General features: G+C 31.9%; 3 protein-coding genes across 4 annotated transcripts; 1 reads left to right on the top strand and 2 right to left on the bottom strand.

Moving 5' to 3' along the window:
- Window positions 1–379: 379 nt before the first annotated feature.
- Window positions 380–2,758, bottom strand: Ccs (copper chaperone for superoxide dismutase). 2 transcript variants are annotated; one of them, XM_018540533.1, is made up of 7 exons: window positions 2,635–2,758; window positions 2,356–2,554; window positions 1,634–1,823; window positions 1,500–1,566; window positions 972–1,153; window positions 784–902; window positions 380–448 (listed from the first exon to the last, which is right to left on the bottom strand). In XM_018540533.1, the coding sequence occupies exons 1-7, from the start codon at window positions 2,647–2,649 to the stop codon at window positions 438–440; spliced, it is 783 nt and encodes a 260-aa protein (XP_018396035.1). In that variant the 5' UTR covers window positions 2,650–2,758; the 3' UTR covers window positions 380–437. The 2 variants fall into 2 exon arrangements, with proteins under 2 accessions (XP_018396035.1, XP_018396034.1); XM_018540532.1 differs by lacking the exons at window positions 380–448; window positions 2,635–2,758 and having other exon boundaries at window positions 681–902; window positions 2,356–2,569.
- Window positions 2,759–3,716: 958 nt separating this feature from the next.
- LOC108774421 (basic salivary proline-rich protein 2) lies at window positions 3,717–7,149 on the top strand. The gene is made up of 7 exons (XM_018540520.1): window positions 3,717–3,797; window positions 4,087–4,267; window positions 4,409–4,485; window positions 4,822–4,903; window positions 5,034–5,241; window positions 5,359–6,668; window positions 6,927–7,149. The coding sequence occupies exons 2-7, from the start codon at window positions 4,208–4,210 to the stop codon at window positions 7,134–7,136; spliced, it is 1,947 nt and encodes a 648-aa protein (XP_018396022.1). The 5' UTR covers window positions 3,717–3,797; window positions 4,087–4,207; the 3' UTR covers window positions 7,137–7,149.
- Window positions 7,150–8,553: 1,404 nt separating this feature from the next.
- On the bottom strand, window positions 8,554–11,862 carry LOC108774455 (KDEL motif-containing protein 1). Its single transcript, XM_018540564.1, has 8 exons — window positions 11,796–11,862; window positions 11,032–11,269; window positions 10,459–10,670; window positions 10,171–10,382; window positions 9,855–10,099; window positions 9,380–9,614; window positions 8,761–9,060; window positions 8,554–8,674 (listed from the first exon to the last, which is right to left on the bottom strand). The coding sequence occupies exons 2-8, from the start codon at window positions 11,193–11,195 to the stop codon at window positions 8,555–8,557; spliced, it is 1,488 nt and encodes a 495-aa protein (XP_018396066.1). The 5' UTR covers window positions 11,196–11,269; window positions 11,796–11,862; the 3' UTR covers window position 8,554.
- Window positions 11,863–12,318: the final 456 nt, after the last annotated feature.

Here is a 12,318-nt window from a genome sequence, read left to right as displayed (position 1 = left end):
AAAATTTGTAATTTTTTTAATAAAAAAATTTTAATAGATTTTTGTGTTCAACTCGCCATATCTCAGCCAAATATGAATATTTTTCTTTGAAATTTTAACAGAATAAACTTTCTTCACTAACATCAGAGTTGCACTACTGTATATACTGTGCTATGAGTCACACACCCGACGGGAGGAACTTGTAGCGTATTTTACTGGACTGCACTAAGTGCGCACCAGTACAACCAGTGAAAGGATGAAGTACATAAAGACGCAAAGTAAATTCATAGTAATTTAATAAAAATCTGTACATACGTATCTGTACATATAAAGACTAGATATCTATATATATTTTATTTTACTGAAAAGCTAAAATAGTATATTTCTTTTAAACTTGTAAGTTCTTTTTAACATGGAATGCATTCTTTGTTAGACCAATCGCGTTGTCTTCGTGTTAATTACAAATTTGCTGAAAAAAATATTGCATAAATTACTTTATATAATCAAATTATTTGTCACAAAATTAAGATACCATAAGATTATATTGATTGATTACTATAGAAAGTTCTAATTCTCTCATTAATTTTTTCACATAATGATTTAATTAAATAAAAAATATAAAAAAGGTTTTAAAAAATTTTTTCTTTCATATCTTGCTTTTTTTCCTTTCAAATATAATAAATAAAAAAATTCTACGGTTAATAATGAATAGCGCACAATAAATCTTGCATAAATGTTATAGCTAAATTTTAGACTTTCAAATTAATGTGCACATTTTCTCATTTGATTCTGTACTTTTTGTACCATGGTTATTTGCAAGTGCTCGATCTCTCTCATCCCATATAGTGAGGCCATCGCATGCGCAGATTTTTTTCGTATTTTGAAATAATCCGGATGATCTGGCTATAATACCGCAAGCCAATCTATGAAGAAAAATTTAATGTAAAATAATAAACAATTATCAAATTTTGACAAAAGGAATTATTCTGTACCTAGCTCCGCTATTTCCATTTATCTTGGACTCTGGACTATCACCTCTTCCAAGATCATCTGGATCCTTAGTAATAATGAGAGATCTGCCAATGATATCGGATATCTTAAGAAACTTTTCTATCTTTCGAAAAGCAGCTCTGCCAGAAGTATCAGCTAAGACATTGCCAAGATCACCAACATGCTGTAATCGCAAATAAAATTATTAAAATACTGTAAAATTTAACTCTTACCGGGGTTGCAAACAGGAATAATTTTTGTCCAAGCAATTAGGAATAAAACAAGTGGATAGGAGCGTGCCCAATAAAATATTTAAATAAATTTGTTAAATTACATATATGTATAAACCATTTTTCATTTAAAATAGTTAATGAACCTACATGAAATTTTTATTTAATATTTTAGTATTTTTTTTAACCATTTAAGCCACTAAAAAAACATGCTAGACATTAATGACCTAAGTATTTATACTAAATGGGAATTACAACAATGTTTGCACAAAATTAAGGAATTTCTCCATTTAAATTTACCCTTTTGGTCAAATCATCTTCGGGACCACCATGTGGTGAATTATTTGGATTAAAGTGTTCGCCTACGCTGCAATTAAAATAAAATTTACTTAAAGTGTCAATCCAAATATTATTGCTACTAAAAGTTTTTTTACCTCTCACAGCCATTAGATATATCACCACATTCGTGTACATGCATACCATGTTCACCAGGAGTCAAACCATCGATTGTACCATCTATGATACATCCCTCTGAAGTTTCTCCAAATCTTATAACCCCTTTGATCAGATTACCTATGCTGTAACCCGAATTTCCACCCAACATTACCACAGCACTTGATCCATCTGCAAAAAATAAGAATCTAATTTCAACAATTACGAATGCTTAACTTCCGAGATATACACACATGTCTATATATGTATGTATTAAACGTCTATGTATTGTTATTTTAAAGATTTAGTCTTCTAAGCATACATATATATATTTTTAAAAATATATATTACAACAATTTTCTTTATTTCATTCATAATTTCTAAAGATACATACATTTTTAGAACTGTCAGAAAAAAAAGAACATAATATTATATTGAAAAATGACTTGATTCGAAAACTTGTTTTTATATTCTAATTTTACATATTGAATGTGTGTGTTTTCAATACTTCAAAAATATAGAATATAAAAATATTCAAAACAAGTTTTTAAATCAAGTCCTTCGATATATTTCTTTTCTATTTTTAACAATTCTAAAAACATACTTATGCCTTTAGAAAATGAATGAAACAGAGAAGTTAATAGACATTGTTAATATAAACACATCAAAAGATAACACATTTTATATATATATATATATATAAGAAAAAATTATTTATATAAACCTCCATATCCTTTTAACACTGCCTGCCTTCCAGTACTTTCGATTCTTTCTTGTATGATGGAATAAGATAGATTTGTTTCAAGAGTGACAGTGCCATGTTCTAATGATATATCAACATTGCGGATGCCTTCCAGATCTGCTATACTCTTAGAAATTGCATTAACGCATTTTTCGCATGTCATATGTACCGCGAATTCAATCTGCAAGAATAACATATATTATGAATTTGACAATATTTTATTTTTTTCTGCTAGCAATAAGATGAAAGTTAATTACTCACTTTCGTTAAAGCCATTTACACTTGATACTCTTATATCGATGTTAAGCAATGTGATGAACAGTGATAAAGCAAATTTCTTTATACTTATACTATTACACCAGTGGTATTTTGTATTCAGTCTATCTTTTATCTGTTTTTTCTAATTTGTTACTAATAATCTAGCCAAGCAGATCTTTTTTAGCAGTAAGCTTTTCAATAGTAAGTCTGTTCGCATTAAATTCCACTTGAAATTTTCAAAAATTTGTGCACTTGAAATGAGATGAAATGAAAAGACTGTTTTTTGTTCCTGCACTATCTAAACTAGTACACACTACACATGGTGCGATAAGTTATTTAACTGACAGCAAATAGAAGGTTTGGGAGAGCAACGCCACTAACGGCAGACATTCGAACTCACGACTTCGGGTCTGAGCACAAGCACTGCCGTAACATTTTACGACACACTTAAGAGCCCCAACATACAGGGTGCGTTCTTTTAGGCATCGGATACAGCAGTTCTTGCAATGATTCGTTCTTTTAGCACAACTGCACAGTCGATTGCAGCGCAGATTTTCGTTCTTTTGGTAATAGATACGCAGTAGATACGCAGACGATTAGAATTAGCTGCGCAGCCGGCTACGTATCTGCGTGATCGTATAAAAAAATGCCCGTTCGGCAAACCCGATGCGCAGCGGCTGCCAAATCCGATGCCTTAAAAGAACGCACCCACACTTTTGCATAACGCATAAAGCATGTGCATAAGGAATTTCATTGGCCCATTTTCTTATGCATGAATCAATGGACCAATCAAATTCTTTATGTATATGATTCATGCGTTATGCAAAAGTCTGTGCTCCCCGCTTAAGTTATAGACGTAAATAACGCACAAGCTTTGGCGTATCGGCGTATGACGTGTTTATGCACGCTGTCGAAAGATATGGCAATAATGTACATAAACACGTCATACGCCGATACGCCAAAGCTTGTGCGTTATTTACGTCTTATAACTTAAGTGTGTCGTAAAATGTTACGGCAGTGCTTGTGCTCAGACCCTTCGACTCTTTTGATCGAAGTCGTGAGTTCGAATATCTACCGTTAGTGGCGGTTGCTCTCCCAAATCTTCTATTTCTCTCGCGTACTGTCCATCTCGTCTTGCCTAACTACAAAACTGGATACTTCACGAGGTAATTGACGATAATTGCCACACGCGTCAGCTACGTTATGGCAAAAATACGTTATACGCACCAATACGCACGACTAGTTTGTGGTAGACGTATATAGATATATATATATATATATATATGCATATTTATATACGCTTGTGTACATAACACGCGGATTGAGTTTGAAAAAAGATTTCTGCGACGTTTCCGACGGTCCCGCGCGAATGATCTCGTGCTTCGGACACCGCGGGAACATATTTGGGAAATACGACGAAGATGGACGTACCGCACTCCTTTGAGATATTTCTAGGTAGCTGTTCACAATAACGCAACATAACGGAAGATTATCCCAGATTCTCCTTTTCGATTGCCGGTCCTTTCCGGTGAAAGCTCTTTAACGTCGAGACGATTCGTGAGTTGTCGCTTCGAAAATGTCCGTGACCTTCGCGCAACGCGGCAGGCCACCTCCAAATCCTGCCCAAATACAAAAGGTAAAGGAGTCGATTGCAGCTTCAAAAAAAAAAAAGATTATGGCTATTACGGATCATTTATGACTGAAAGTTAAAACATAAAACACGTTTAAAATTGTAAGTATAACTATGTACATGTAAGTGTTTATCACGTTTTTTTAGATGCTTGATGAGAATAGCCAGCTTATACAGATGATTCAGGAATATCAAAATAAGGGCAAGGCACAGGAATGCATACAGTAAGTGATTGGTGTTAATGATTTTGTTTCTCAATATTTAATGTGTATATAGAAGCACCTGAGATCTAGTTTGACCGTTACGGCATGTTTTCATCAGTATTTATTGGTTTAACATATATCGTTTATCTCCTTTTTAATTCTATTGAGAAATGTTTCTTGTCATGTGATATTATACAGCATGAATGAAAATATTTTTTCTTATTATTGAGATGGCAGTCTTAAACTCATACCAAGTTATTTTTCAACTATATGTATCAAAAATGTTAAGTCATCTAACAATAATTGTTCCAAAATTTTTGTTAAATCAATTTGTATACCTATTAATTTTACTTTCAGGTACCAGCAAATGCTACATCGCAATTTGGTATATCTAGCGTCTATTGCTGATGTAAATCAGAATCTTCAGACTTTATTACCTGTAAGTAATAGATCTAATAGAACAAATAACATAGAACATAATAAAGTACATTTAATTTAACAAAATTGTTAAATTAAATGAAAATTTCATAAAGAATTAAAAATTTAATTAACAATCTTTTGGTTTCAAGCTACCTCAAGGTATTCCTAATGGTCCTCAACATGGTATGATGAGTCCACAAGGGCTTCCAAGTAATCCAGGTGGTGCAGCTGGTCCTGGAGGAGAAATGTCACCAAATACACAGCCAACAATGCCAATGTCAACATTTAATCAAGGTCAACCAATGGCACAAGGTTATCGCGGACCTGTGATGCCTGGCCAAGGACCTACCATAAATAGTATGTTATATTCTAATTTAAATTTATATTAAATTATAATTATATATGTCAATTTAATCTAAAGTACTTTTCTAACTCTACAGATTATTAGACATTTAAATTTTTTAACATTTATAGGACCTCCAACTGCACCAGGTCCACAGCAGTATAGAAGTCCACAAGGTTATCCTCAACAACCTTCTCCACAAGGTTATCCTGCTCAATACACTGGTCAGAATCCTGGATCAAATTACCAAGGTCCACAAGGATCTGCATACACTCCTGGTCAACCAAACCAGTATGGACCACCAAATGCTTCTCAACAGCAAGGATATAATGCAGCAACGCAACCAAATTATGGTCCTCCAACTACAGTAAACAGTTACAGTCCACAACCAGGTTATCCACCACCAGGTACGCCTCAGCCACCTTCAGGATATGGACCACCGCCGCCAAATCAGCAAGGCTATCCACCTTCGAACGCCTCACAACAGAATTTCTCATCAGGTAGTCAACAACAGCAACCAGGACAATATGGCAGTCCTAGCCCACAACCAAATTATCAGCAGCCTCCGTCCCAAACGCCATCTCAAAATGCATACGCTGCTGGACAACCCGGAAGTTATCCCCCTCCTTCTCCACAGACATACGCGAACAATGTCCCACCACAAAATTACCCACCACCTCCGACAACTAGCGCGACTCAACCCCCGCAACCTGGGTCGCAGCAAAACGCAGGTCCTCAGCCCAATTATGTTAGTCAACCAAGTCCAGGTCCTGGTGCGACGCAGTACGGTCCTGCCTCTACATCTCCGCCATTTAGCACCTCCTCCGCGAGCAGCAACACTTACGCCCAAAGCAGTCAGCCGACAAGCACACCATCTGCCTCAACGCAGACATATCCGCCGAATAGCGGTCCGCCACCAACATCACAGGGCGGAAGCTATGCGCCCTCGGTGCCACCGGCCCCCTCTGGCTATCCTGTTCATCAAACACCACATCCGACGTCGCATACCCCGCATCCACCGCCACCACATTCTCAGTCACCACATCAACCACAGCATTCTCAGTCACCACATCAACCACCGCATTCTCAGTCACCACATCAGCCACCGCATTCTCAGTCACCACATCAACCACCGCATTCTCAGTCACCACATCAACCACCGCACACTCCACATCAGCCACCTCATCAACCAACTCATCAGTCATCCCATCAACCACCGCATCAATCACCACATCAACCACAACAGCAATCTCAGCAACAGTCACAAACAGCTCCGCAGACACAACAGCAACCGTCTCAGAGTCCAGCTCCGAGTGGATTTCAATCGCCGTCTGGTCCACCACAAGGTCCTGCTCCACCTCCAGGCCCTCAACAACAACCTGTCTATGGACCAACTACTACACAGACATATGTTCCACCGACTCCAGGAGGGCAACCACAGGTATTGTTCGAATAACTTGACTATATTGACATAAATGATTAGTTTTAAATTTGTTTCATGACAACTATGTAATGTGCGTGCGTGCACGCAATTTTTTATAATTTTATTTATACAATTTTCTATATAGAATAAGAACACTTAATTTTATTTCGTTTTAAATTACTTGTGTTTGCAATATCTAAGAAAAATTGTATAATTTATATGGAAGAAGATAAAACTATTATTAATGAAAATTACTAAGAGCATTCTGAACTGCAGATTTATAGTCCTCATCCGCCACAAGGGGGACAACATTATGGACATCCTCAATATCCTCCTCAAAGTTATCCTCCACCGCCCGCAGGACAAGGATATCCACAGTACCCGCCACGACCACCGGGTGGCCACATGCCTCCTCCACCTGGACCACAAGGACCACCTCCACCTAATCAATATGGAGGTTACGCTTATCAGCCACCTACACAATAAATACATCAATAACTCCCAATTTACGTAAAATTTAGATTATTATGGATATCGAAAATAATTTTGTTTACATTTTTAGTTACTTTATTGTATGAGTATGTATTATTATAATGTAAATCACAATATTTATTTAGGTATTATGAATATTCATATTATGTAATATTCATATGAATATTTTAAAAGATTTAACAAAGAATGAGATTAGATAAAAAAAGATATGTAAAGATTTTAATTTAATCTTATATACATTAGATTAATGATAAGAAAAAATTTAGGACAAAATTATATATAAATTATAGAAGATGTGTGTTCCATAAAAGAAAAGTTAGATCTACATTATTTACAATTCTTTTAACAATATTCAGTATTTATATATAATTTTTAACATGTGGTATATAATATAAATAATTTATGTATAATTTTGTTTTATATTATGTTCGTATATACTTACATTAAAATAGCAAATTTTATTATTATTATTATTATTATTATTATTAGATATAGATCTCGGTAAAATAAATATGCCAAAATATTCCAAATGGCTTTTAACTCTTGTGGCGAAACTTCTAATACGAAAAACATAAATCATAGCACATAAGAACACTATTAGGTTTTTGTATAATTTGTCTTATTTTTACAAATTAAAAAGTAATATAGATACTTGTCAGACTTATTGTATTAAATTTCTTTATTAAATTTTATATATTTAAGATTTTTTTATGTATATTAAAGATGATAAACCTCAAATTCTATTTTTATCACAAATATATATGTAATTTTTTATTAATATGACAAGCATAAACAAATTGAAAGTCAAAGAATTATGTAACTATATATGCAATGGTACAAATACCATATAAGAATATATATAATGTTTATTCCAATCTTTATTTATACTGCTCTTAATTGATAAGGAAATATTTAATTTTTGAAATGAATATGAATATAAATTTTCCACATTAAATATTATTTGCAGTAGAATTCATGATATAATTGAAGAGAGAATATCACAAATCTCGTCACGCCTTGTATTTATCCCATAAATATTTTTCGAAAAAGATGTTGATAATTGTACAAATGACGTATCTTATTCGAGTTCTAACGACATAACATTAGATTAAATTAGATTAAATAAATAAAAAATGTATTAATGATATATATAAAAATAGCTAACACGATTGTATAATACAAGCATTGTAAAAGAAGATTATTAAATATTAGACAACTATCTTTTGTTTTTCAAGTTCGGGTTCATGTTTTGTTTTATTTTTGACATTAGCAATTAACTATAAAATCTTAATAAACAGATTGTGCATTTTTGTGTATCCATGATAGATGGTACATGTATGGCAATGCAAATTTTAAGTTTTCATCATATAAATAAATCATAGAAAAATCATGTTAAAAAAAGATGTTAAAAACTACAATTCATCTCGAAAGTTTGAATTTCTAAAATGACACTGACAAGAATGACTAGGTTGTGGTACTTCTTCCATGTTATTTAATATTTCAACTTTACTCTTTAAGCGTTTACTCCATTCCTAAAATATAAAAAATTGTATTATTTGACAAAGATATATATATATATATCCAGGAAAAATATACAAAATAGAAGTTTTTCCCATACATGAAATAAAACTGTATAGTAACATAATATATCACGTGGTAATAAATTATCCCTAACAAATTGTCTGGCAGATTTAACAATTCTCAATCCATCTTCATCATGCTCCTTTGCCCACATAATTTTTTTAACAAGGTCCGACAGGTCACTTTTTACAGGTACATAATGTAATCCAGGTGTAAGATCTTTATAAAAAAATTCATAATACTTGGATTCTTGCTTAAACACCAAAGAATCTCCGGCAAGTAAATATGGAAATCGATAAGCTGCTACTGTGCCATCAATATTCAATTGATATTTGTACTACGGAAAAAATCAATATTAAAAAAACTGTCAATATGAATATATCTAAAGTTTTTTTTTTCTTTTCCAATAATATAAATGTAGATGTTATATATTATCTATATTTTTAAAGCTTGTATATAATACAATTTCAAAGTTAATATATATCATAAAAAACAAAAAAAATTTGATAATATCACAGAACATGGTTTAAATTTTGAGGACAGGCATTGTGCTTATATCAGATGACATAAGATTGGAATAATGTAATTTTTAAAAGTATATGTAATTTCGAAAATGTTCGTTAAACTTGCCTTATTGTTAGTTCTATTTAATTTACCTTAAAAAAATTAAAAAATGATACATGATTTTGTGCAGGTCCATATTTATCTATTTCATCCCTAAAGAAAAAGAAATTAGTAATGGACACATTAAAGAGTTCTGGATGTTTTCTTGAAATATCTATTAAGTCAAGCCGTTCCCTTCTGGCATCACGTCCACGCCAAAATAATTGCTCAGTCTTATACTCCCATGGCAATCCATTACCTTGTACGGAGAGCATGTCTAACATTACCCTGTTTTTTAGACATAAAATAGAAGTTTTTCCCATACATGAAATAAAACTGTATAGTAACATATAATATATCGTAGTAATAAATTATCCTTAACAAATTGTCTGGCAGATTTAACAATTCTCAATCCATCCTCATCATGCTCCTTTGCCCACATAATTTTTTCGACAAAGTCCAACGGATCATATTGCAAATAAAACACAATAACTTAAATTATTATATTAATATTATCGAGGTATATACCTTCCCATCCCTTCTAAAGATGATTCCGTGATATCGTATGTAGGCATAACAATATCTTTCGTACTTTCAGATCCGCACCATGAAAAAATAGGGTAAAGCGGTCCCGAATCGGAAACAAGTGGCCAGTCGCCCAAATTCACGAAGAATTCAATATCTGGCAGTGTCACTTTGCGTGCAAGTGACAGCAATATAGCATCCATAAATATTTTAAAGCCAACGTACTGGCCGTAACATTGCCTATAAATCTAATTTAATCTAGAGTCAACATTTATAAACAATCATAAATTATAAGTTGGCAATATAACATGATATTTACTCTGTTAGATTTCAATATGTAATGACAAATGCTGACACTGGTTGGTCGATCATATCTTTTGATAATGCTTTGACGTACTTTATCAAAGTCGATATTTGAAAATGGAGACAGATCATGATGTATTTGAGTGTAATTTTGTTGACACTGGCAATGATCCAACCAATTAGTAATTGATGGATTCGGGCAGTAACATTCTTCCTCGTAAACAGGACCTAAACGGTTTTTATTAGATTATATAAAAATCTATAAGCTAAACAATAATGATACCTATATACTATATATATATACCTTTGATCTCTGAATGGGACACTGGTAATTCTGTTTCTTTAATTTTTACTTTAATTTTAACATTAAAACAGGTATTAAAAACTTTGTAGCGCATAATAAAACTCCCATCTTTACAGTCAAAGATTTGAGTCCATATGCGACATGATGCACCATTGAGGGATTGTCCATATACTTGCCCAGCAATTATATTCTCACCAGGAGATTTTGTTAAACTAGAAATATATCATATAATATAGTATAACATATATATAAGCATAATATAATACAATATAATAGATATATAATATTATGTATTATAACACTATATCATATATATATATTATACATTAAATAACTTATAGAAATATTATGAATTGCAAATATAGTTATAATTAGCTTTCAGAAGATAAAATCATTCCATCTAATTATTCTTTATTCCATCAGCTCTTTTATCATGCAATTGTAAATCTCAGAATACTATATATAAACAATCCTTTCTAGGATTTTAGTTATTTCAATGAATATTATTCAACATTTTCACAAATTTTTAGTATTCTTCTTTCATTATTTATAAAATTGTTTGACAATACTAACTTTCTTCCATGAGAATCAACGAGTTGCAAAAAGAAGTATCTTGCACGCATGGTAATTTCGGCTGGTTTCAATCCTGGGCCCCAGATAATTGTTTTCAGTGGATCTACATCAGTGTTTTTTGCTCCTATACAAATAAGCAACATTAAGAATGTTGCCAGTCTCATATTTGTAATTATTTAGGCAAACGCAATAATGTATATTTTCTCTCGCTTTGGTTAGCACAGTATCTTCGCTGCTACTGAAAAAAAATTGATATAATTTGTTTTTTTCTAAAAACTGATTATAACTTTATGAAAATTTTAGATCTTAATATATTTTTTACATACTTTTTTATATACATTTTTATATACACTTCAAATTTTTTTAGAATTCCTGTATAATTTAAAAAATTAAAAAAACATTTTTTTATCTGAACTTTTATACAAATTGAAACTTTTTCCAAAAATACTGAGAAAGTTAATTTTTTATCTTGAATTCTTTATGTACCTTCATAAATTTTGAAATATTTTTACGATTTATTATTTTATATAATTTCCAAAGAAACTTATATCTGGAGAAATCTAAAGTACTTTTCAGAAATCTTCAAAAATTTGAAAAATTTTTTAAACATGAGATATATATATATATACAATTTTTTTACTGAGAGAAGGTTATGATCATGTTTGTCTGTGAAATTTTAATTATTCGTATGTACAAAAACAAACGATCTTAATGCAATGATTTTATTACACTATGTTTATTATTTTCAAAAACTTGTTACTTACTGAAATCCTTAAATGTAGATAATTATTTGAATTGTTGTTTTGCAATTATTAGAGATTTTCTTTGCTGAGATAGGACTATTCCTCTAGATCTAAAAGTGTAATCCAATCAGCGCGGAAAAATTTCCAACTGTTGCAAAAGTAAACATTCTGAATTGAATGCACCCACACTTATCGATAACTGTCAATAGAATTAATCGATCAAGTCTTTGATAGTTAAAAATGATTAAAAAGTTCTTTATATTCTTAGGCTCATGCTTTACATACAAAAATTTATTTACATGATCAAACACAGTTTCTATTTGATATTTCTACGAAATTTCTTGAAATTTAATAACTTATTGCATGCTTTTAAAGTGACTAAATAAAAAAAATTATTGGAAATAATTAAACAATATCACGAAATTACTTTTGACAGATTTATCTCTTTGTATGCAATCTTAGGATAATACTTAACTGTTACAGGAATAGTTGAATGATGATTTCAGGTTAGTAGAAGAGAAAATTTGCTGGCAGAGACTGGCTA

Source organism: Cyphomyrmex costatus, unplaced genomic scaffold, assembly GCF_001594065.2.
Source record: "Cyphomyrmex costatus isolate MS0001 unplaced genomic scaffold, Ccosl1.0 scaffold254, whole genome shotgun sequence".
Taxonomy (NCBI): Eukaryota; Metazoa; Arthropoda; class Insecta; order Hymenoptera; family Formicidae; genus Cyphomyrmex; species Cyphomyrmex costatus.
This window is presented reverse-complemented; position numbering and strand designations above follow the sequence as displayed.

Coding starts and splice junctions, on each gene's coding strand:
- Ccs (XM_018540532.1), bottom strand. CDS start 2,569: ATGTTATTCTTGCAGATTGAATTCGCGGTACATATGACATGCGAAAAA. Junction 1,824..2,355: donor AGTGTTAAAAGGATATGGAG/GTTTATATAAAT, acceptor TATTTTTTGCAG/ATGGATCAAGTGCTGTGGTA. Junction 1,154..1,499: donor AAGATGATTTGACCAAAAGG/GTAAATTTAAAT, acceptor TTGCGATTACAG/CATGTTGGTGATCTTGGCAA.
- LOC108774421 (XM_018540520.1), top strand. CDS start 4,208: ATGTCCGTGACCTTCGCGCAACGCGGCAGGCCACCTCCAAATCCTGCC. Junction 4,486..4,821: donor AAGGCACAGGAATGCATACA/GTAAGTGATTGG, acceptor TTTTACTTTCAG/GTACCAGCAAATGCTACATC. Junction 6,669..6,926: donor CTCCAGGAGGGCAACCACAG/GTATTGTTCGAA, acceptor TCTGAACTGCAG/ATTTATAGTCCTCATCCGCC.
- LOC108774455 (XM_018540564.1), bottom strand. CDS start 11,195: ATGAGACTGGCAACATTCTTAATGTTGCTTATTTGTATAGGAGCAAAA. Junction 10,383..10,458: donor GTCCCATTCAGAGATCAAAG/GTATATATATAT, acceptor AAAACCGTTTAG/GTCCTGTTTACGAGGAAGAA. Junction 10,100..10,170: donor ACATATTGAAATCTAACAGA/GTAAATATCATG, acceptor AGATTAAATTAG/ATTTATAGGCAATGTTACGG.